Source organism: Salvia hispanica, chromosome 3, assembly GCF_023119035.1.
Source record: "Salvia hispanica cultivar TCC Black 2014 chromosome 3, UniMelb_Shisp_WGS_1.0, whole genome shotgun sequence".
Lineage (NCBI taxonomy): Eukaryota > Viridiplantae > Streptophyta > Magnoliopsida > Lamiales > Lamiaceae > Salvia > Salvia hispanica.
The window spans coordinates 34152565-34174941 of NC_062967.1; the positions used below are offsets into that span (position 1 = coordinate 34152565).

General features: G+C 36.4%; 6 protein-coding genes and 1 long non-coding RNA gene across 8 annotated transcripts; 3 read left to right on the forward strand and 4 right to left on the reverse strand.

Annotated features, from left to right (window-relative positions):
- Positions 1-167: 167 nt before the first annotated feature.
- On the reverse strand, positions 168-4401 carry LOC125217152 (flagellar attachment zone protein 1-like). Its single transcript, XM_048118988.1, has 8 exons — positions 4253-4401; positions 3751-3951; positions 3506-3628; positions 3377-3414; positions 3175-3268; positions 1427-3055; positions 933-1025; positions 168-566 (listed from the first exon to the last, which is right to left on the reverse strand). The coding sequence occupies exons 1-8, from the start codon at positions 4313-4315 to the stop codon at positions 339-341; spliced, it is 2469 nt and encodes an 822-aa protein (XP_047974945.1). The 5' UTR covers positions 4316-4401; the 3' UTR covers positions 168-338.
- Positions 2462-5866, forward strand: LOC125217153. Its single transcript, XR_007175582.1, has 5 exons — positions 2462-2582; positions 3438-3630; positions 3834-3985; positions 4137-4187; positions 5246-5866. It is a non-coding gene; the product is annotated as an uncharacterized LOC125217153 (long non-coding RNA).
- A 1297-nt stretch (positions 5867-7163) lies between these two features.
- Positions 7164-9267, forward strand: LOC125217002 (transmembrane ascorbate ferrireductase 1). Its single transcript, XM_048118818.1, has 4 exons — positions 7164-7544; positions 8311-8359; positions 8445-8644; positions 8795-9267. Exons 1-4 carry the CDS (start codon positions 7401-7403, stop codon positions 9092-9094), a joined length of 693 nt encoding a protein of 230 aa, XP_047974775.1. The 5' UTR covers positions 7164-7400; the 3' UTR covers positions 9095-9267.
- A 424-nt stretch (positions 9268-9691) lies between these two features.
- On the forward strand, positions 9692-11735 carry LOC125217003 (remorin-like). The gene is made up of 5 exons (XM_048118819.1): positions 9692-10022; positions 10615-10668; positions 10786-10873; positions 10982-11063; positions 11348-11735. The coding sequence occupies exons 1-5, from the start codon at positions 9854-9856 to the stop codon at positions 11540-11542; spliced, it is 588 nt and encodes a 195-aa protein (XP_047974776.1). The 5' UTR covers positions 9692-9853; the 3' UTR covers positions 11543-11735.
- Positions 11736-11824: 89 nt separating this feature from the next.
- LOC125217000 (transcription factor MYB17-like) lies at positions 11825-14009 on the reverse strand. 2 transcript variants are annotated; one of them, XM_048118815.1, is made up of 4 exons: positions 13874-14009; positions 13298-13522; positions 12770-12899; positions 11825-12595 (listed from the first exon to the last, which is right to left on the reverse strand). In XM_048118815.1, the coding sequence occupies exons 2-4, from the start codon at positions 13473-13475 to the stop codon at positions 12010-12012; spliced, it is 894 nt and encodes a 297-aa protein (XP_047974772.1). In that variant the 5' UTR covers positions 13476-13522; positions 13874-14009; the 3' UTR covers positions 11825-12009. The 2 variants fall into 2 exon arrangements, with proteins under 2 accessions (XP_047974772.1, XP_047974773.1); XM_048118816.1 differs by lacking the exon at positions 13874-14009 and having other exon boundaries at positions 13298-13767.
- A 1783-nt stretch (positions 14010-15792) lies between these two features.
- Positions 15793-16863, reverse strand: LOC125217001 (transcription factor LAF1-like). The gene is made up of 3 exons (XM_048118817.1): positions 16737-16863; positions 16528-16657; positions 15793-16288 (listed from the first exon to the last, which is right to left on the reverse strand). The coding sequence occupies exons 1-3, from the start codon at positions 16861-16863 to the stop codon at positions 15793-15795; spliced, it is 753 nt and encodes a 250-aa protein (XP_047974774.1).
- Positions 16864-17992: 1129 nt separating this feature from the next.
- On the reverse strand, positions 17993-22277 carry LOC125212490 (single-strand DNA endonuclease 1). Its single transcript, XM_048112679.1, has 14 exons — positions 21929-22277; positions 21689-21846; positions 21296-21357; positions 21063-21199; positions 20863-20914; positions 20631-20703; positions 20470-20543; positions 20175-20234; positions 19903-20071; positions 19574-19673; positions 19404-19486; positions 18946-19046; positions 18744-18874; positions 17993-18656 (listed from the first exon to the last, which is right to left on the reverse strand). Exons 1-14 carry the CDS (start codon positions 21994-21996, stop codon positions 18071-18073), a joined length of 1854 nt encoding a protein of 617 aa, XP_047968636.1. The 5' UTR covers positions 21997-22277; the 3' UTR covers positions 17993-18070.
- Positions 22278-22377: the final 100 nt, after the last annotated feature.

Sequence of the window (22377 nt, forward strand, 5' to 3'; positions counted from 1 at the left end):
TTATCGTATATGGAGCTTATAATAGTTCCTATACATGATTTCTTTTCCTTTTTGGTTTGTTAAAATTATGTATTGCTTGACATCAGGACTGGCATATGTACAAGTTGAACTGCTAATTTGTGTAATATTTACAAGGATCCTCCACTATGCAAAAAATGACAGTGCAATTGTAACGAAAAAATCACAATACTGAAGAACTTGTTCATATTGCTTTTGGTTCTGAAGGGTAAGAAACCAACCAACAAATTGGGTCACATATGATGGAAATTGTTGATTTACATATCATACGTTCTGTGCCTAAATGCTATGTGATTGGGTTTCAACGCTATTGCTGTAAACTAGTTTTTCTTTCCATTTTTAATATTACGCAGAGCCATAACAAGTTGTTGTCGTTCACCTTCTACCTCTGCAAATCTGAGACTTATTTCTGAATATCTGTCATGCATCTCCTTCAACTCTTCCTCCATGCTTTTGTTTCTCTCTTTCAAGGATGCTACTTCACCCACCAAGCTGGAGACGTCACATCCACCATTGGATTGACCACTAATTTGCAATGGAATAGTTTCCTGTTGTCAAGGTAAGCACTTGTCCTTACAAATCAGATAAATGGATGTAACAAAGAAGAGACGATGTGCTGTGTTTCTTTCCAAACTTGTGGTGATTGGCATATCTGATTGAGCATGGTATTTTCTTATCTGTTTCTTGCTGGAACTCTAACTGTAGTTTGTTTTTCCTTACCACATGTGCAACACTGGTATTTCTTGTTATCCATCCTTTTTATTTTATTACGTAGCTCATAGATGCCATGCTATGTCTAGGATAGTTAAATTGAAGTTCTTCTGTTTCCTAAAAACATTACTATACTTTTTTCTGCTGTTTGTGTTCATATCAACCTGTTCTAATTGTTCTGAAAAAGAGTCTGTTGATTTTACCTGATATTTTCTGACTTCTGTGGTGCTACATTTAAGATTCTGTTCCTTTGCTGGAGAATTTACAGAAATTTGAAGTTCCGCCTTTTCCAGTTCCTGTCGAAACAACCACTGTTAGTACTCCGACTGTGAGAGACAAAATAAGTACTGCGTATTCATCTTTGTTGAAGGATTTCAAGGAAGGAGAATGCTGTAGTACATTACAGAAGCTTTTTCATGCCTTTCTAGCAATTTTGATCCATGCCAGTACTATTCCAAGAATTATTGAGACACAACATATGTTGTTAGAGGAAAATACAAATACAAGTTGACAAACATACCACATTCTTAACTGAGTTTTTAAAAAGATGTGCAAGAGCTTCAAAGTCATTCGAGTTGAGCAAGCTAATGTTACTGTGGAGTAGTTTTAGAGCACATCAAGAAAAGCATTTGATGTTATTTCACTCTTTTATTCCGTATATAATTTTATTGTTCTGGAAATATAAGCTACTACATACCTTTTCCTTTTTGCGTAGGTTGCCTTGTAATTTTAACATCTCTATCTTCAGGCCTTCTTTCTCCTGTTCTAGTTCTAGTAGATGACTTTTGGCTTCGTTATTCGTGATTCTCAGCTTCTTCATTTGTAATAGCAAGTTATCTTCTTTGGTTTTCTTCTGCTCTATTTGAGACTTCATGGAGACATTTTCATGCTTGGATTTTTCTGCTTCCTTCCTCACCGAATCTAGTTCTCTCTCCAGATTTTCCTTTTCTGATTGCCATCTCTGGAGTGTTTCTGATTCTCTAGTAGTTTTCTGATAGGATTTACCTCCAGAAATTGATTCATTTTGTTCTGAAGGCTCTCTGGTTGTTCTTTCATGTTTTTCTTTAATGATTTGAAGTTCTTCTTTGGCTTTCTGGAGCAATCCTTCTAAATCTTCATTTTTCTGGTGCAGATCATTAGCTTCTGCAACTGCTTTCTGGGCTAGTTTTTCATTCTCCTCAATTTTTAGTGACATCTCAGCAGAAATACGTTTAAAGTCCTCCTGGAGTCGCTCAGTCGCCTCTGCATTGCTCAACCTCATTTTCCTCAAGGCATCTTCAGCTTGTATGGCCCTCTGCTCCTGCTCTACTTTCAATTCAGTTACTGCTTCCAAATCTTCCTGAAAAATTTGCGCCTGCATATCCAATTCTTTCTGCAGATTCTCAACCTGGAACTCAATCTCATCAATGATATTCAGGGACTCTGAGTATTGACGAGCCTGCCTTTTGTTTTCCATTTCCAAGCTTGCTATCTGGTGTTTGAGTTTCTTCTCTGCAGCCAAGAATTCTGCACAACTTTGCTCAAGTTCCATCTTTTCCGTTTCGCATTGCTCGAACTTCGAGCTTATATCCTTGTTTTCTGCCTCTAAACTATCGTAATCCTCAGTAAGCCTCTCAACTTGAGCTTTTATCTCTGAATTCTCTTTCTTGAGAGCTTCTATTTCTGTATGGAGAGTCTCAATTTTCTGCTTCAACATTTTAACATCTTCAACATGTCCGTGCTTCTTCTCCAGGTCTTCTAGTTCATTACTTTTCATTCTAGGTGATGCTGCAATACCCTCTGCACCATAGTGGAGGGCCTTAATTTTGCTTGAAAGTCGAGATATTTCTTCATTTTTCTGATCCAATTTTTTGGTAAGATCTCTCATAGCGAGAACGTATTCAGAATTTGAATCTTCTGTCTCCTGTAGATGTAACTTCAACTTTTTGTTTAGATGTTTCTCATGTTGAAGTTCTTGCTTGACCTTTTCAAGCGACACATTCATATTTTCAGTCTCTTTTGGAGTAAGAATTGAAAATGCATCCTCACATGCTGAGACCTTGAGTCGCTCACATTCTGCTTTAAGAGTGTCTCTTTCCTCCTTTAGGCAGTCAATTTGCTCCGATAATTGCTGTCCTCTCTTGGTTTCCTTCATGATTTGCTTACGAAGAGCCTGCACTTCTAAATCTGAAAGTTCAGCCTTCCTCTCCAACATTTTCATTTGATTTGCCAGTGAAGTCCCTTTTACTCCATCTCTTGATTCAGCATCATTATAATCTGATTCTGCATCTCCAAAGCTTCCATGGTGTCCGTTGCGCATGGATGCTGCTTCACTCAAATCATCACTCTGTGAGGGGGAAAAAGAAAAGGGAAGGAGTCTTTATTGATTAATGCTAATCATAACATACTTCAGTTCCCTTACTTTTAGATGCAAGTAAAACCAATAAGTTTACTTGGAGACCTTACTTCAGGAGATTTTGGGGTTCTCTTTCCATAGACAGCAGAATCCATATTCGTCTCACATGATTCCTCCACTGGGGTCTCACTATCCTCATCATATCTGAGAAATTTCATCACACAAATGCTTTTCTGTTACTTAAACTTCTGAAGACCTTATTCATCGAAGTTATATCATAGAATACAATGATCACTGTTGCTACTACTTCACCTTGAATCAGGGCATCCGTTCATGTTCTGAACTGTGACCTGAATTGTAAAATTGATGTCAGGGCTATCAACCAAGTTTATTTTAGCCAGAATTATTAATGCTGTGCAAGGGATGGAGAGAGGGACTAACGTGCAACACTGCACCCGATTTTGAAGTCTGTAGAGGGAGAGTTAAATTCACTGGTTTGTAGGCATCTGCTAGATCTGCAAAATCAATTGAGACTTCTCCAAGAAAGCCCGATTTTGATGACCCCTGTAAGTACCCCCAATACACACTTCATTTTGTTTGGTTTGAGCTTACTACAAAAACTGCCATTTTAATACAGAAATTTTGAATTGTAATCTTGAGTGAAGATGGAGAAGAGTATCACTTACTGTTGATACAATCACATAGTAGAACTTTTCTCTGATTCTCCCTGATTTAACCTCCTTGATCAGCTTTACAGTTTCGTATACAGGATTTTCCCAGGTGCAGGTTCCTTCAACAATTGGTGATTTTGATAATCTGACTGTAGGCTTTCCAACATCTACTGGAACCAGAGAAACAATGAGGCTTTTTGATTTGAGCTGCGGTACCTGCCATAATTTCAATACATAAGCCAAATCATCGGTGAGATATGTTAACATTCAAAAATCTTGAATTCAGCAGTAATATCTTTAGTATCATCATGTCTTTGATCTATGATAGATGTTTTAGCATTGGAGGCATTTAACCGCAAGCACAAGGGGTTTTAAACTCATATAGTTCTATCTATGTGCAGAGAGGAATGAGGGCAGAATCAACATTAAGATTTCTCCGAAATATAAATCTTGTAAGTTACTCTAAGTTTGATAGACAGCTCTTGTTTTTGGCATAAACAATGTTGAGTTGACATACCTGTGTTGCCTGAAACTGCATCTTGAAGACTGCTTTGATCTTTTTCTCGCTTCGCTTGAACATTTTTCCTGGTTATTGAGCATCAAAATTCGTCGGCTCTTTGTGAGGGAAGAGCTGCAGTCTTTATTTAGGTGCCAGTTAAGAGTCTATAAATGATTCGGTGGTTAAATATAATACTAAAATTAGATTTTCAGAGCCCTTTATATTATAATATGCTACAAATAAGATACAGTAATTTTATGAACAGGATGCTATTACTGTATCTATATTTTTCTTATATTACTGCACATGAGATACTCCCTCAATCCTCATTTTCTTTTTTGGAACATCCTATTTAAAATAAATCCTTTTTTTTGGCAAATACGGAGTATAATTCAATTACTCTCTCAGTTTCTGGCAAATATAATTCAGTTAACTCATACTATTTCTTTTTAGACATTCTACTTAAAATGAATCTTTTTCCCCACTCTCATATTTTGGCAAATATAATTCATCACTCTCATCTACCCTTTATTGTATCTTTTACCTGCCTACTTTATTATTTTTCCACTTAATTTATAAACGCCATTTTCTTAAATCTCATTAAAAAATTGCAACTAGACACACAGTCTGCTTAATCACTGTTTCTATATGAATATGTTAACTGTTAATCAGTGGCTGTCATAAATCAGGAGATCTGAATTAGTTAATTATTTATTTATCTACTTTCCTGGTTAATAGACTAATCATGTGAGAATCTTCTATAGTTTGAGTATTAATTTATGATTTTTCCCATATAGATATGATTAGATGAAATAAAAAAATAGAATGGGGATCCAAGTAACTTGCAGCTTTACATGATGCAAATTATGCCAGTCTTGTGTCGCTGTCTTTGTAGTTCCTTTTGCAGTAGCTTGCTTAACCCTCTGCTCATTTCTTTTTCTTTTTTCGTTGGAGATTTAAAATCCAACAACCATCATATTTGCATTCAATTTACTCTCTGTATACGTGCAGTGAAATAAATGATGGTATTGATTTTTGGTTCTCCAATAGTACAATCATCGTTGGCAATGGTAATACTCACAATCGGTGACGGTTACACGTGTTATTTTTGGCTTGTTTTTAGTCGTAACAGAATTATCCAGATGTAGCTCCTATCAGCCTGATTGTGAGGGTGCGAAGAGGTAAGATTTGAAGTTCTTGATAACGAATATCCATAGAAAGATAATCTTGTGGTCTAGACTATTTAATCAATCATGCAATAATTATACACCATTACTTATATTTGATTTAATTGAGTTGGGTATGTGTCGGATTGCTATTGCCTATTTATTAGCATTAGGTGTATTTGTACAGGAGAGAGAAGCCGTTTGTCATTTATGGCGATTGAAATGAAGAATGTGAGTAGTACTGTATGATTAATGGTTGTGTTTGGTATCAATTTTATTCTTCTTCTGTATTTTTGCAGGTTCTTGAATAAGCTTCTGTGATTTTGGTAATAAGTGGGCATCAAATTGGTGGGATGAAAGCTGTGCTTGGGAGCATCACACAATTAAATTTGATAAAGAAAATAAGTTCCATATTGTTGCTTAAAATTTTAAAGGCCTGCAAAATTAATCTGGTAATTTGGACTCACACGTGAATACATGTGCTGGCACACTCTACTCTTTCGCATTATTTTTTTAATTGTTCCTTACTCTATTTTTAATAAAATGAAAGAAATAAGTAAATAACAACTTAACCTGTTCATCAACTAATGCTCTTCATTTTTTATCTTTTGCCACTATCTTTAAAATAGGTTCACAACAAATTAATGGCTTGATGGGCACAAGCTTCGAAATCGGGCTGTGGATATAGAATAAGTTTGGCCCATGACGGCCCGATAATAGGGGCCAATATATAAGAGGTGACGTAATGGATAAGCTATGCAATATGAATTTTCTTCGATATTTTAACAAAATGACTAAAAAATTGTTTCGTGTCCATATGGAGTAACTCAAATATCAATACAATTTGTCTTTACACATAAATTGTCAATTACCTATCATTCAGAATATATATTATTAATATGTAATAAAGTTGTTGCTTTCAATATTTAATTTACCATGTAGCATAGGAAGGAAAAAGGGAAAGCAACTCATAAGAATCCTAGTATATTACTCCATTTTGTTATATACACATTTCGCTTTTCTCTTGACTTTGAAAGATGAATAATTACACTAGTAACATATTAGACCTTTATCTTTATTTGTAAGCTTCTAACCTTAATGAACCAGGTACCAATTTCTGAGTATTAAACTATCAAATCATACTTAAGAGAAAAAATGCTAGTGCTAAAGCACAAATGACAGATCATCAAGAAATGACTTAAAATATTGTTTCGTGTCCATAACTCCATATGGAGCAACTCATTTTGTCTTTTACACATAAATTCTCAATTACCTATCATTTTGAATATATATACTAATCATACTTAAAGAGGAAAACACACATATAATAAAGGTGTTGTTGTCAATAATTTATTTTACCATATACTTCTAATAAAGTTTTTATTTGTTCTGGGGCTTTGTAGCATAGGAAGAGCAAAAAAGAAGGTAAATAGATGATAAGAATCCTAAACTATTATATATGAATAAAGGGGGTATGCATTCATTTCGATTTTCAATTAACTTTGAAAGGTAGATAAAAACAGCACATTAGACTTAATTTTATGTAATTGATGACCTTAATATATAAAAAAGTTGGTGCCCCTTTGCTCTATAAGGCGGAAAGACAAAACTAAATTATCCGAATATAATTAATTCCACAAACTATTAGTACTCCGTAAGAGTATAATTTTATTTAATCCACGCGACATAAATTAATAAAATTAATAGTCCATAATTAAGAATTTGTCACCAACCAAATTGAATCCACATTCTTCAGCTACCAAAGAGAGAGGGCGCACGTTTGAACACGAAAACCGATGACGCCTGAAACACGTGTACAGATATAGACCTATCACCGCCTTACGCGTGTCTACATCTTCATCCGACGGCTCTGAACGATCATGATGAGATGAAGATAAATCAAGAACTCGCTAGCTGAGGGATTAGTATTATACCATAAACATAAAGATCGAGACTTTTTGCTAATTTCGTTGAGACTTGACTGAGATAGTGAGTGAGAGATGGCGTTAGCGTTGAAGGCTTTGCACACTTCTTTTGCTGTGCATTTTTTGGCTGTGGTGGGTGCAATTTTGGTGTTGATTTGGTGTATCAGCTTCAGGGGAGGTTTGGCATGGGACTCTTCCAACAAGAGCCTTATCTTTAATGTAAATCCCCTCATTCACTTCCTCCCTTTTCTACTTTCTTAAAGATTTTTTTTTTACAAAAAATTGTTTGTGGTTTGTGTTTGACTTGTCTATTAGCTGTATGCCCACATATGCTAGATAGATTATTATCAATTTGGCAGTCCTTTTCTCCAGTGGGGTGGGGGTAAAAGTTGATTTTTAGTGTTCTTCTAAGATTTTGTGCAGTGCTAATGCTTGGGTTGTTACTGTTTTATGGTTGGTATTTGTAATTTATGTGATGTGATAATACTGGAGTGGAGGTAGTTGGTTCTTGTGTATCTCAATGCTTAGTTGTTGTGGATGATGGATTAATTCATTGAGCCTGATGATGCATAATCCACTAGATTTTGGGGTGATATACTGATTTGGAAGTTGAAATGCTTCTTGCAGTGATATACTACTATATTGTTATTGTTTGTTATTGTTTGGAAGGGTTAAGGACTAAGGGAGAAGTGGAAAATGCCTCCATTATTAGCCAAGTTCCTAATTTAAATAGCCTTTGACTATCTTTTACCTTGAGCTTACTTTCTTGCCTGAGTTGTCTCTCTGTGATTTTCTGATATGCAAGTATATCTATGTCTAGTGTAGCCTTGGTTTTTCCATTTCAATTTATGGAATACAACCATCATCGAGGTTTATTGGATGTAATGAACTAGCATGAATGAGGAATAATCTTTTTGGTGAAGCCAAACACATATATCTATGATCTTTTGTGATTCTCATATTCTGTTTTCTGTTGTGGCTCCAGCTTCATCCTGTTCTGATGTTCATTGGGTTCATAGTAATTGGAGGCGAAGGTAACCGAATTTTGCTAGCTATAACTTGCTTGATTGAACTGATACACCATTTCCTTTGACATTTGCCATCTCTTCCTAAGTGCAGCCATTGTAAGTTACAGAAGCCTCCCACTAAAGAAGCCTGAGAAGAAACTCATACATCTCGTATTGCATGCTATTGCTCTCATACTTGGCATCATTGGGATATACACAGCCTTCAAGTTTCACAATGAAAGCAATATTGCCAATTTATACAGTTTGCACTCTTGGCTCGGGATTGGTGTTATCGTTCTCTATGGTATTCAGGTAATTACTCATTTGAAAATCATATACTATTTTTCTTTCTATTGCTTCAAACATTCTCTTTAATTTCAAGCTGCTTTCTTTGAAAGTGAACCCTTGGGGAACTTGTTATGGTTCATGATATGCTGTGATGCTATTTTCCACAATGTGCAGTGGATTTATGGCTTCGTTGTCTTCTTCTTCCCTGGAGGAACACCAACTATCAGAAGTGAGTCGCTTCCATGGCACGTGCTCTTTGGTATCTTTGTGTACATCTTAGCTATTGCCACGGCAGCCTTGGGGTACCTTGAGAAGCTGACATTCCTTCAGAATTCTGGGCTTGAAAAATACGGGTCAGAGGCATTCCTTGTGAACTTCACAGCCATTGTCACTGTCTTGTATGGCACCTTCGTCATCTTAACCACCCTCGGCCAGTCACCTACAGAAGATGAGTACAGTTACTCAGCTATTTGAAGTGGTAGTATGTTTCTGCTATTTGTGTTAAGTGTTAAAATGTTACACACTTAATTTGACTAGCCATACAGGCTAGTGGACTGGATGATTGTGTTCGATGTATTATAAATGTTTTTTACTATGTATTTTCGAATCATTATCACTATAAGTTGAAGTAATGTTGATTACACAAAGAAGCTTGAGGTTTTGATCTATCTATAGAAAGACAGAGAATCTGGGAATCTGCATCAGCATTTTTGTTTTTATTTTGTATTAATATTATTGTTGTTTAGGGAGTATAAAAAAATTGTTCATCTCTTTGAAGTTAAAGTGGAGAAGAAAAAATCATTCTTTAATTAACATGTAACTTGTATGATCCAAAGTCCAAACAAAGAAGTAAAACAAGAAAATACTGATGTGATTAAAATCATACTACTATCAAATAAATAAAAACAAAACATTTGATGAGATTACAGATGGATACACATTAATATGTATATACAAAGTTGATGGCAACGTTTGGAAGTTGCCAGCAAAGACATGGAAAATATCTATAACCTTAGCTCTCTGTTATTACCAATCATATTCTGGTAACTGTTTAATGATTATAATAATATGTAGGAATGATCTGTATTGTGCCAACTCATAGAAGGCCACTTCCCTCCTTTCTTGTTTAATATCTTCCAACCAACTTCTCTCTCTCTCTCTCTCCTTCCTCTTTGTGTGTGTGTGTGATAACTTTCCTTGAAAAGTAAGAACATATCAGAATTCTCTCGAGTGATGGCGGAGGAGGAAGTAAAAGCAGTCGAGTCCAAGCCTTGTACCGAGTCCCCACCTCCGGTGGCTGAGCCGCCAAAAGACGTGGCTGAGGAGAAAGCTGTGGTGCCACCGCCACTACCTCCGGCACAGGATAAACCAGAAGACTCCAAAGCTCTAGTCATAGTTGAAAGTAATTCACTTTCTTACTTGCTTTCACTTTCATCATATATTAGCATCTCTTTGTGTGTGTTTGTTCATTTATGTGTAGCTGATGCTTGGTTTCTGAATTTAGATATCTATTCACGTGAAGAAATTTGTTATCCTTGTTTTATTTTACCTTTTTTCCAAAACAATTCATAATCGAATATTTAAAAATGAGATTTCTCAATTTTTTAGTTTCTTGGAATTGTTGTTAGGTGATGAATATCTTATTGGATTGTTCTGTAAAAGTTTGTGTTTGGAATCATTTTGTTTGTTGTTTTGAGATTGGATTAGAGAACTGATTCTGTTTCTTAGTTGTATTTAATAAAGGAAAAAAAAAGGCAGGAGCCTTTTGCCTTCTCTTGCTGAATAATTCTTTAAACTATTACCAGTTTTCTGTCCAAAGCTTGTTTATTTATTTCCTTTTCTTTGTTTCAAACTTCAAAAAAAAGGTGGGATTTTTGTTTTAGCAGAAAAGCAAAAATTCACCTAAAATCAAACTGCTAGTCCATGGCTTCCTTGTTTTTTGAGTAATTTTTCCCCCAACTAACATGTGGAACTTTATATGTCTATTTCAAAAGAACCCGAAGCTGCTGCCGAAGAAAAAAAATCTGAGGAGGGCTCCATAAACAGAGGTATCAAGATGACTGTGCTCTTGAGCTATAATTATCTTGCTGGAAATAAGATAATCTATGGCCAATAAGATAAGGAATGAGAATTTTTTTTACTCAACTCCTCTGGTGTCTATGTAGATGCTGTGCTTGCCCGAGTAGCTACGGAGAAGAGATTGTCGTTGATCAGAGCATGGGAGGAAAGTGAGAAATCAAAAGCTGAGAACAAGTAAGAATGCTCCTCAATACTATATGATACTAGAATTTAAGATGATTTTTCACTTGATTTTAAGAGGGGAAAAGTGATGTGACTCTTGCTTGGTTACTTATTTTACAGGGCACAGAAGAAAGTGTCGTCTGTCGCGGCTTGGGAGAATAGCAAGAAAGCGACTCTCGAAGCTGAGCTGAAGAAGATAGAGGTAAAGATTCTTTATGTCTTCAGTTTTGCTCTATGTAGACACATACACATGGGAAAGTTGGCTGACTTGAACGTCATATTTATGTCGTTGCCCAATAATTCAGTCGAAATTTACAGCTTCGGTCTTACTTGATGTGTTGGTTTTGTAATGGTCCCTATCTGAACTCAATAGATGCATAAAACAGATGAAGCTTTTATGCCCAAATTCATGTCCTCTCTGAATTAGGCTTTGCTGCCTCATGTGAGCTGCTTTAACTGTCATGTTAATACATTTGTGGCTAATAGGAGCAACTGGAGAAAGAGAAGGCCGGGTATATTGAGAAAACGAAGAACAAGATTGCTCTACTCCACAAGCAAGCGGAGGAGAAACGAGCGATGATTGAGGCAAAGCGTGGAGAGGAACTTCTCAAAGCAGAGGAGACATCAGCAAAATATCGCGCCACGGGCACTGGTCCAAAGAAATTACTTGGATGTTTCTGAAGGTGAAATGGGGTTTGAAGCTCAAGTTGATTTGTACATTGTTTTGTTATGGGATTTCTATTTATTGGTTGCCAGATTCATTCTGTGGTATTCTGATGTAGAATATGATTGTCTCTTGTTGATTATCTTATGCTTGAATAGTGATTTATTTGTTTATATAAACTAGAAATGAAGTTTATAAGAAATTTTCACACGAGTTTTTTCCTAGAAACTGCTGTAGAAACCAAAATACATGCATTCTTTCATGTATAAAAGCTAGAGATTCGACAGTAGACGATCACGGAAAAAAGCAGTTCCGATGTAGTATAAATTATAAAATCCAGACGAAGAAGCTACGTTTCATTATCAAAAGGCTCTCAGAACCCAACCTACAATACACTAAACAGCTCTAAGCTGAAAATGAAGTTGGTTCACTTTGTGAGCTATATATATATGTTGATGAGAGCAGCTTAGGGCTAATCCCGGGCTTATGTAGAGACATCAGAGTCGAGAAATGCCATGTCGTTACCTCCAATAGGAAAATCCAGGAGCAGCTTCAGCATTGAATCAGATGGATCTTCAAGCTCATATGGCTTAGATGTGTCTGAAAACACAGCAATGTCCTCCTCCGTTTCCTTCTTGATATCCATAAGCTCGACTTTCATCTCCACCGGGCTGGGGGTCTTACAGAGTTCTAAAACACTGGTCGACTCAACTTTGGTCAAGGATGATGATGACTGTGATGTTGAACTGCGAGATGCAGCAGCTCCACCACATCCATCTCCAGTTTCGTGCACGTTTCTGAATGACTCTCCGACTTCAGTGTTCCAGAGGTGTAGGAAGTAGTCACCTTTGCTGTTGTTGAACGGGATAGAGAGGCGGGACTCAGCATCAAACCGCACACCTTCCCACTTAACCATGTGAGGGGAAACAGATCTTGTGTCAACAGACTTTGAAGATGAAGACGGCCGGTCGAGAGCCTTGCTGTCGAAGCGCTTCCTCAAATGTGAGTTCCAGAAGTTCTTGACATCGTTATCTGTTCTTCCTGCGAGATGAGAGGCTATGGCAGCCCATCTACCCAAACACAAACATCACAATTTTAAGAAACAGCAGGGGCCCTACCGATGTTTTTTAACCAAGAATTGCCAGGTAAATAAGCAAAAATGGAAGACAGAGACAGGAGTACAATGAATTCATCACCACAAAATCTATTTAGAGCTGGACAAGTGACAGAGGTGATGGAATTACTTGTTACCAAGCGCTCCGTGGAGTTGAATAATCATAGTCTCTTCCTCCGGGCTGAAGGGACCACGTTTTATGTCAGGTCGAAGATAGTTGGTCCAGCGAAGACGACAGCTCTTTCCACAGCGAAGGAGACCTTAAAAAATTACCACACAAGCAAAAGACCATCACAGTGAATGCCTCAGTAAATCAACTGCATCAAACACACTAAAATGGTTCATCATTATCAAGGATCAGAAAGAATCATAGGCAACATTTGCAGAATATGGTTCATCTTCCATCGATCTCCAACACCTAAAACCCTCAATCACAAACTAGGAACATTCACACACACACACACAAAACAAAATCAATTCTTGGGCCTTCGCTTAACAAAGTGAAAATCTTATATGTACTATAATAAACAGAACACAAATGCCTTAATTTATTTTTCATCTCTTCAACACAAACTCAGCTACTACCATACAGTAAACTATTCCATCAGAAAACCTAAAATGACAAATTTGGTATAAAAAAAAAAAAAAAAGAAGAAACCTGCAAGCTGAGGGAGATTTCTCCAAGTGCCATGTCCATTCTGTGTGATAAACTCAACAAGAATCTTGTCCTCCTCAGGACTCCAAGCTCCTTTGGTAACTCCCTCTCTCTCACAACATGGCCTTCTTCCCTTCTTCCTCTTCTTCTTCACCTCCTCTTTCTCTCTCTTCATCCCCATTTTCAACCAATTTTCACTTCTCTCAAAAAAACATAAAAAGTGCCACCCTTCAAAATTCAAGAGAGAGAGAGAGGAGATAAGAAGAAGGGAGCAAGAAGCAAAGCAAGAGAATCAAAGGGCATTAAATGCATGGGGATTATATTGACAAGTGAAAATCAAAGCATCACTTTCCCCATTTTTTTCATTTGTTCTCATCTCTGCATCATCCCCATTTATTAAATGTTTGTACTCTCCCAGCTATGAGCTATTCACTTCTCTCTGACATAACTTCATTTTAGAGTCATAAAGGTGCCATCTTTTTTTGACTAGCACCAAAAAAAAAAACTTCAAGAATTTGCACCCAATTAATTCTATTGCATATGAGTTGCATGAGAGAGAGAGAGGGAGATGGTGCTTACCAGAAATCAAGAGGGAGAAAGGAAGCAGTGGAGAAAGCGTGTAACTGATGGGCTTTTCTTTAGAAGTGTTCTATTTTATGCCTTGTTTTAGCTGATTTCATGCCATCTTCTCTTCTCATGTTAATTTCCCAATATATAATGACAAAAGATTGTGAATTTTGTAAGATACTAACCTCCTTCGTTTTTCTATATTAAATAAAGATATGACTCTATCAATTTTATTTAGTGTCGGAGCACCGTACAAATCTGTTTTCTCATCTCTGTGTTTCTTAATTTATCATACAAAGACTTGTGTAGCTTTTTATACTGATATTAATAAATTATACTAAGATGCAATATAGTTGTTTCCAACCAAATACAGTGAATATTTAAAAAAAAAAAAAAAAAAGAGGCAAAAACAATTGAAGCTTGATTGCCGTATATAAAAAAAAATCTTCCATACATTAGGTCATACTATATCATTTTCTTTAGTCTGTGATTTACGGATTATATGAATAATTATTAACCATCATTTTGTATTTTTGGTCATGAAACGCATGACATGACATGAATCACGTGATTCCATAAGCTTGGGACTGTATAGCATGAAAACACTAAACTCACTATAACAACAACATAACCACAACAAATTAGTGAACATCAACCTTAATGAATTTCCAAACGTGACCCATACATGTATAATTAAAAGTTCAAGAAAAGAAAAATTGACATTGGCCCCCACAAATCCTTTTGCTTTTTGGTTCCCTTCTTTGTCCTAAACAACATTTCCTTTTTATTACAAATTTCACATTCCCAATTCTTTCCCTTTCCATGTATCCAACAGAACAGCACAGCCAGAAAATAGAAATTAGCTAAACCCCTTTTCATTTTCTTAGTAAAAGTAGTGAAACTTGTTCTTTTTTTTTTTGTATGTTTGGAAGGGTAAGTGATGGGCCTGCCTTTAGCCCAATGTCCAAGATTTGTGAATGAAGAGAATTATGATGATGACATGTCATCTCTGCTTAAAAGCAACAAGCTGAGTTCTTGCTCCAGGAAGCTTCTAGAAGAGCATTGCCACCTTCCAAGATCACCATTTTCTTGGATCATTTATTGCTTCAAGTATTAATTTTTTTATTATGGGATGTTGTGGTTAATTTACCATGTTATTTACTATCCATTTTTTCAGTTACATTGTTGATTGAGTGTACAAGATTGTGAAGTTTGAGGATTTGGCCTTGATTACCAGTGTAATGAGACCATATAGCTTTGTTAAATTATGTAAATTGGAAATAGTGCTCTGGAAGCTTAATTTAGATGGGAAAATTTTCAAGATGATAGTTTGAAATGCAGATGCTGTGATTGCAAATGTTAGAAGGAAATATGTTGATACTCACAAGCCAACTTATCAAAGACGCTTCCCAAAACACAGATGTGATTTCAGAGAGCTTTTACAGCACATGTAATAGAAACAGATATGGAAGCTTTACATGAAAAAAAAAAGAGAGGTATTTTGCATAACAAATGGGAGGGGCTGCTTATGTTTGGAACTAGAACTATGATTTATTGCAGATTGAAATGGATCCCAATAGGAGTAGTGATTATATCGAAGATACTACTGGTTTTATAAACTTCAAACAGATGGTTTCGTCGTTGTGATGTGTTCTTTGTTGATCTGTGGATTCGAACAACATGGTGAATTTGATGAAAGCTCTATCTCATAGCCATGCTACCATTGTATTATATGTAGATTGAAATCCCCTTTTGTTGGATTGAGATATCAAGTAAAAGAATGTTTGAACTAAATCAAGAACTGAAGATAGATTTCCCTCTACAATGTTGAACTGGAGAGAGTGTGATCAAACAAACTACACAATAACCACTAATTATGACCACTAGCTACATGTATCTTGGCCCTTGGGTCTACAAGTTATTAACATACATCACATATACAATTCATCACAACAAAAGTCAAAAACTCCCTGGAAATAATCCACCAGACCACTCTCCGAGATCTGATCCTCGAATCCGAATGCTGATTGGAGCATATCATCAACACAAACAAAGTTTGGTTTACTGTGGAACGCACCGAGCATCTCTCTGCTCAGCTGCTGGCCGTGAGCCGAAGAATCTTCAGAATTCGAGCTTCCACAGTCGACCTGTGCAATGCTGGAAGAAGAGCCATTGAACTGGTCAAGAGACAGCCACTCAGCAAAAAGGACTTTTGGTAAGATGCATTTCTCAGCTCCTTGTTGGTGGTCCGTTGATGATCCTTCCATGTTTTCTAGAGACTGGAAGCTACAATTTTTTTGACCCGACTTCGAAGTAGAAGAAGAGGTTGGTTCCAGTTTTGACACTCTTTTCTTAAGGTAAGAATGCCAGTAGTTTTTTATCTCATTATCAGTTCTTCCAGGTAGGTAATAAGCTATCTGAGACCATCTGATACATACAATAATCTAATGTTAAAATTCAATAGATATCTGTCAATGACAGTATACATGTTAAATTTTGTTAATTCTATGTTTTTCTGAGATTGTGTATAAAGATATAAACACAGAAAAATCAACCAGTATCAGTTTTATCCAAATGGAGTAGCATTTTCTAAGTACAAACAGTTGAAAACCTTAGTTTTTCATTTATACATACATATATATAAAGAGCATGTTATAGGAAGTTACTTGTTTCCTAAAACTTGATGAAGGGCCAAGATCTTCTCCTCCTCTTGGAAGCTAAACGCCCCTCGCTTCAGTCCCGGCCTTAGATAGTTAATCCACCTCAATCTGCAACTCTTTCCATTCCTTTCCAGACCTGCCCAAAACACATATATACTCCTATTTTGCATGTTGATATATATTTGTTTAAATAATGCGTGAACATACATACATACCTGCATTGATAGGAATGGAGCTCCAGCAGCCATGACCATGTTTCATGATGTGGTTTTTGAGCTTGAGGTCTTCATCTGGTGACCAAAGCCCCTTCTTGTGATTCTGTGTCGGCTTCTTACACCCCATTTTTCGAACAAGCTGCAGGTATATGTGTTGTTAAATTTGATGATGAAAACATGTTTGTTGTCTTGTATTTAAAGGCAAAGGATTTTAAAATTTCAATGGATTTGGAGAGTATGGGTTGTAAAGTTAAACAAGAAGCATTAAAGTAACAATATTTGCATGCACATTGTTCAACTTCTATTGTTTTTTTCTGTTACTTAAGACTTTGGCAGATCCTGTGTAGTTTTCTCACATTATGGTTGACAACATTATTCTAATGTGGAATTCATTAATCAACTCAAAATTCTCACACTAGTTCACAAATAGCAATAAATTTACATTTTTCTCGTGTTGATATTTCTTCTAGGTTAGGTAGAATTAAGGTAATCTATGTTGTTACATCAATTCTAAACTTTAATTGGGACAATAATTGTCATAAAATACTAGTATATGGTTTTGAAATCGTGGCCCTAAATATACAATCTATACATTTTGATTTGACAGACAGACTGTAAGTGCGATTTTAACATACTAATGAGTCGGTGTGTTTGATTAATAATCCTCGTGAGTCGTGAGTGTATTTAAATAGATTATTTGTCCTAAAACTAATTATTTTACGTTTTATTAATTTATTTTTTGTAGTTGAGTAAGGCGACTTTCATTTTGATATCCAATTTAGAAGTGCATGAGTTTGGTATTAGTGATAAATTATAGCTTAACATAATAGCTAGCTTTAAATATAATGGCGACATGTATTAAATTTAGTTAATTTTTGAAGTACAAAAAATCACATTTTAGATAGAACTTAGTAATGAACTAATGGGAGTAGTATTTAGCAATTCATTGTGGCCATTTTGTGCTATGAATATTCAGCATTATACAATATTGTATTGCATGAAATATGAAGAAATCAATTAAATATTTAACCCTTTTTATTGATTTTCGAATTGTATACATAAAATGTCTCTTTATTTAGTAATATTAAATCTTCTATCAATATTTGGAACTAAATTTAGTAGCAAAAAAAATCGTAAAAATAAAGAATTCCACATTGTTTCTTTTTCTTTTTTGCACTCCATCTTCTTTATTTTTTTGTGTTCTATTTTTTTCTTTTCATTTTGATCTCTGAGATAATGCAAAAGAGAGGAAGATGAACATCCAAAAGAGGAGTTTCATGGAGAACCTCAAGAGGGCTTAATGCTATAAAATTTGCATCCAATCATTTCATTAATCAAAGCAAAATCACACTACTTTTGGAAGCACAGTTATCAGATTTTTTATAAAGGTAGTCATCATATGCTGTAGAGACTTGATCTCTAACCATTTTTCTCGCATGTTGAGGTGTGGCATCATTCTCCGTATCACTCAACTCAATCACCTCAACACAATCTCGGGGCTTCGACACCGGACATCGTCGTGGCGGCAGCGGACTAATAAGATCAATAACTTCTGCAGCAGCAGAGCAACCACCAATGCTGCTACCAAAGTGCATCATCCTCTGTTGCTGAAGCATTCCTCCTCTTGGATTACTCGAGCCGCTACCACTGCTCTCCTTTTCTGTGTCGATGATCAGTTCCTGAAGCTTTCCATCGATTTCCTCGATGTCGACCGTCTTCTGTCTCGATGTGGGAGCATCTATTTTCGTCTCTCCAATGGCGTTCGAGGTGGTGCTCTCCTTCTCAATCTCGTCCACCAGTTGTTGGAGCTTTCTGTCGAGTTCCTTTGTGTCTCGTTTCTGTTTCTGTCTTGGTTTACGACTGGGCTTCTGTTTCTGAGCTTTTAGCTCCCGGAACTCCATGATCTTTTCAGGGCAAGCACTGTAAGAACACGAGCCGTGTCATCAAACTACTCGAGGATATATGCATGTTATAAATTGATAACATCAGGTTCTTGAAATGGCATACCTCTGCACAAGATCAGCAGGTACAACCGATGCTTCGACTCCATCCATGTCTTCCCACGAAACCTCAAAATAGTCCCTTCCCTGGATTTTTCTTTGCTTGATAATCCTAGATATAGGACATTTCACTGGAATCTGTACTCACAAGAAACACTCATTGAATATACAGCCTTGTGAAGTCGAAAGAAGAGACTGGTGCCACGTACCTCGTTGATTGGCGGATGGAGGTCTAATTTGGAAGAAGTGACGCGAAGGTTAGCAAATCGCCTCAAGTTTCTTTCAGCAATCTTCGGAAGGATGTACTCATCTAACCCAAGAAAATTACAAACTTCAGCAACACAAAGTAGAGTTTCCGATGATCTTTTTCTCACATTTCATTATTTTATTTTTTAGTCCAATATTTGACACCAATATACATTTTGTTAGATGCATTTCACAACCAAGAGGTAAAGAAAGCATCAAAGCATAACCAGTGAATGCATCAGTGCACATTCATAACCAGCAACATGTATCTTTGAACTTCTAATAAAGGTTGCCGATGTCTTAAATCCCTTGTGCGCGTGACATTGTGGATATACACACACTAAGAGGGTGAGATACATAATAACCTTGGTGCATATGGCGATATCTATCGTGATGGGACATAGGGTTGACAAAATATAACCTGTCTTTTCAGGCGTCCAGTCGAAATATTGAGCACAAATCTGATGCAGCTGGTTGTTGTTGACTTGATAGGAAGCAAGAGCCCTATTAAACAAAAGAAATGTAGAAGTTTTCGACTGTTAAGAAAAAACGATGGAATATAACAAATTTCTGGGGAGGAAACCCCTATACCTGTTCACTGCATCTGAGTCTGCTGAATGACACTTGGGCTTCATGTATGCATTTATCACTTGCAAAAACTGATTGTCCATTGGAAAATCAGATTCGTTCCCTATAAACGAGCAAACTTAAGTTAAAACCGAAAGTTGCACATATCCTTCCTTAGCAGGCTGCAAAGCAACCACCATATCTACTTTCGGTTATGATCATATATCATCTCCAAATTGTGTGACGAAAGCCCGTATAAATTGCAGCATCAAGATTAAAAAAAAAGGTTGATAAGAAAGAAAGGATTTTTTAATGGAAGGAAAATGATAATAGAGAAGCCATTGCAAGCTCACCATTAAAATCCCTCTTGTTATCATCATAATTCTCTTTATTTTCACCCTCAGTAATTTTGCCCTTCTTTTTCGAGTTTTTTGGCTTCTTTGCAAATGACAAGCCCTCTGATGCAAGCCGCTGAAGAACAGACGAATCACCAGCAGCTCTCACAAGCTGACAAGCATGCTCCTACATTCAAGTTTTAAAAAAAATTTACATCCGGTTTGTATGCAGATCAGAAAATATTTTTAACCAGATAACACAAGTGAAACGAAGAAAATATTCATCTTACCGGCCCAACCCCACGAATTCCTTGGGTGTAATCGCTCCCTAGAAGAATAGCAAGAGTAATCTGAAGATAAAAAATATGTAAACAAGATTTGATCCATACTGCCAATTCACACAACCAATTATTTATGTCCAAACTACTCACAAAACATGAAAGCAATATGTAGTTATGTGCAGAACAAGAATGTTTGGTCATCCGCGTAATTTTCTGTCCACTGTGAAACCATACGATAAAACAGAATGGCTAGTGACTAACTCGTAAATGATGCCGATTACATAAAGGTCAGAGAGATAGTTACCAAGGAATCCCTTCCAAACCCAAGTTCTCTCTCGATATCGTCCATTTCATAGCAAGTAACATAACCACCTTCTCCTAAATTTCAGAGGGGAGAAAATAATTTGTACTATCAGTATATATTAAATGATTACTGGAAAGCAAAAAACTTGTACTATAACTCACCCAAACAAATGTCTCTATAAACTGTTCTCGCACCAAACAGAAAAGCATCGGAATCTGATGTAAAACATCCATCCTGAATTCATAATTCAACCAACAGAAATGAGAGTTCTAGCAGACATTAAATGGTGATAACAAATGAACTGCAGTACATAAAACTGTACGTGGAACAAGAAAAGTTAGTGTGCGAAATTTCTGAGTTAATCTTCAGGAGAGAATAGGGGTATTCACATACACATAATGATTCTGCGTTCAGCAAAGCACATTGAGCTTCAGCCTCCTCAATCCTGTGTATGTTTTAAGCAAAATAGGTTAAACATGTTAGCTAATGTCAATTAAAATCTGCAAAGCCATTCTAAATAGGAGTATATTTTTTAAAGTTTACTTCAAAGCATCAGATTTAGAATAACATTTTAATATGGCCACACAGTTTACCCATCTAGGCATTGAATCCCAAGGGCAATGCCGAGCAACTTGGCTTCTTTGATCATGCAAGAAAATTCAGATCCCATATTTCTTTTCAAAGATGATACATTTTCACTAGTATGCTTGGCATGTACAATTGGCATTGCCTGCACCATAGAGAAAAAAGTTTAGTACGGAGGTAAAAGAATGAAACTGTGATGCTCCATAAAGGTACATTGAGTTGAGCCATGTTGAAGTCTTGCCTCATTTCCTGTATTCAAGCGGCGCCTATATGTAGATAATTTGATACCAGGAATGGAGCCGTCTAGACAACAAGCACAAAGCTTGTGTTAGTTAATGAAAAATGTGAACATACTTTTTAAAAAAAAATTCCCACATAGCCAAATCCCTTAAGCATACAAATCCCTGCTTTCTACTCCTTATTTCAGATTGAAACAAAATGGATACATTAGAAGTCTATGACAAGTTGAGCTCTTCTTCTACAAATCCTTATCCTTCTCCATCCCTTCCCCAAGACACATTTTCACAATAGAATGTCCACAAAGCTTAAAACGAAACCCAGCATTGTACTAATTGTACACTTGATTGAAGAGTGAAATAGGTCTAATTGGAAAGGAGAAGTAGAGACGTAGTACCAGTAACGAAGATAAGGCTGCAATTCAAAGCAAGGAGGGCTCTGAGGCGGTGGAAGAGACTCTTCAAATAGAGCTTGTCTTTCAATGGACAGTGGGATCTGTTCACATTTTGAAGCTGAACCATCCAACACGACAAATCCACACACACCCTCTTGTTCCTAGCCAACAACAAACCCAGTTCATCAGCATAAATAAAGTAGGAATTTTTTTTAATCATGGGAGTTGAAAATTGAAACTTACTGGAGATGATGAAGGGGGAGAGTTTTCTTGCAAGTTTCCAAGATATCCCACAGATTCTTCACTCCCATCTTCTCTTCACACTGCGAGTGTACTGTGTGACGAGTTCCTTTCGAAACTAGGCACAACTAAAACCGTATTTTAAAGATTTCTTCACTGATTCAATGGTTGCTCTGATCATCTTTGCAAATTCCTGCTTCGGTCGAGAAGTGAATTTCCGGTGGAAGGAATGCGTTCGGATTGAGTATTCAAAATCATCAAAGATTCATTTTTTGGGGGAAAAAAACTGTGTTGCGTGGAGGGGTTGGCATTTCTATGGTTGAACGTTGAAATGGGGAAGCTTCAATTGAAGTTCAAGAAATTTGAATTCATTTGATTTTAGTAGTAGTAGTTTTGGTATTTGAATTCTTTATTATGAATATTTAAATAATAAAACAGTCCACATTGATGTC

What these genes read in the sequence shown, in the direction of transcription:
- LOC125217152 (XM_048118988.1), bottom strand. Translation starts at nt 4,315, where the DNA reads ATGTTCAAGCGAAGCGAGAAAAAGATCAAAGCAGTCTTCAAGATGCAG. An exon ending in AACGGATGCCCTGATTCAAG is followed by an intron (nt 3,269 to 3,376) that starts GTGAAGTAGTAG and finishes GAAATTTCTCAG; the next exon opens with ATATGATGAGGATAGTGAGA. An exon ending in CAGAAGTCAGAAAATATCAG is followed by an intron (nt 567 to 932) that starts GTAAAATCAACA and finishes CCTTGACAACAG; the next exon opens with GAAACTATTCCATTGCAAAT.
- LOC125217002 (XM_048118818.1), top strand. Translation starts at nt 7,401, where the DNA reads ATGGCGTTAGCGTTGAAGGCTTTGCACACTTCTTTTGCTGTGCATTTT. An exon ending in CATAGTAATTGGAGGCGAAG is followed by an intron (nt 8,360 to 8,444) that starts GTAACCGAATTT and finishes TCCTAAGTGCAG; the next exon opens with CCATTGTAAGTTACAGAAGC. An exon ending in TCGTTCTCTATGGTATTCAG is followed by an intron (nt 8,645 to 8,794) that starts GTAATTACTCAT and finishes CACAATGTGCAG; the next exon opens with TGGATTTATGGCTTCGTTGT.
- LOC125217003 (XM_048118819.1), top strand. Translation starts at nt 9,854, where the DNA reads ATGGCGGAGGAGGAAGTAAAAGCAGTCGAGTCCAAGCCTTGTACCGAG. An exon ending in GGAGGGCTCCATAAACAGAG is followed by an intron (nt 10,669 to 10,785) that starts GTATCAAGATGA and finishes GTGTCTATGTAG; the next exon opens with ATGCTGTGCTTGCCCGAGTA. An exon ending in CTGAGCTGAAGAAGATAGAG is followed by an intron (nt 11,064 to 11,347) that starts GTAAAGATTCTT and finishes TGTGGCTAATAG; the next exon opens with GAGCAACTGGAGAAAGAGAA.
- LOC125217000 (XM_048118815.1), bottom strand. Translation starts at nt 13,475, where the DNA reads ATGGGGATGAAGAGAGAGAAAGAGGAGGTGAAGAAGAAGAGGAAGAAG. An exon ending in AAATCTCCCTCAGCTTGCAG is followed by an intron (nt 12,900 to 13,297) that starts GTTTCTTCTTTT and finishes TAATTTTTTAAG; the next exon opens with GTCTCCTTCGCTGTGGAAAG. An exon ending in CACGGAGCGCTTGGTAACAA is followed by an intron (nt 12,596 to 12,769) that starts GTAATTCCATCA and finishes GTGTTTGGGTAG; the next exon opens with ATGGGCTGCCATAGCCTCTC.
- LOC125217001 (XM_048118817.1), bottom strand. Translation starts at nt 16,863, where the DNA reads ATGGGGTGTAAGAAGCCGACACAGAATCACAAGAAGGGGCTTTGGTCA. An exon ending in CTCCATTCCTATCAATGCAG is followed by an intron (nt 16,658 to 16,736) that starts GTATGTATGTAT and finishes TGTTTTGGGCAG; the next exon opens with GTCTGGAAAGGAATGGAAAG. An exon ending in CATCAAGTTTTAGGAAACAA is followed by an intron (nt 16,289 to 16,527) that starts GTAACTTCCTAT and finishes TGTATGTATCAG; the next exon opens with ATGGTCTCAGATAGCTTATT.
- LOC125212490 (XM_048112679.1), bottom strand. Translation starts at nt 21,996, where the DNA reads ATGGGAGTGAAGAATCTGTGGGATATCTTGGAAACTTGCAAGAAAACT. An exon ending in GCTTGAATACAGGAAATGAG is followed by an intron (nt 21,200 to 21,295) that starts GCAAGACTTCAA and finishes TCTATGGTGCAG; the next exon opens with GCAATGCCAATTGTACATGC. An exon ending in TGAACGCAGAATCATTATGT is followed by an intron (nt 20,704 to 20,862) that starts GTATGTGAATAC and finishes TTATGAATTCAG; the next exon opens with GATGGATGTTTTACATCAGA.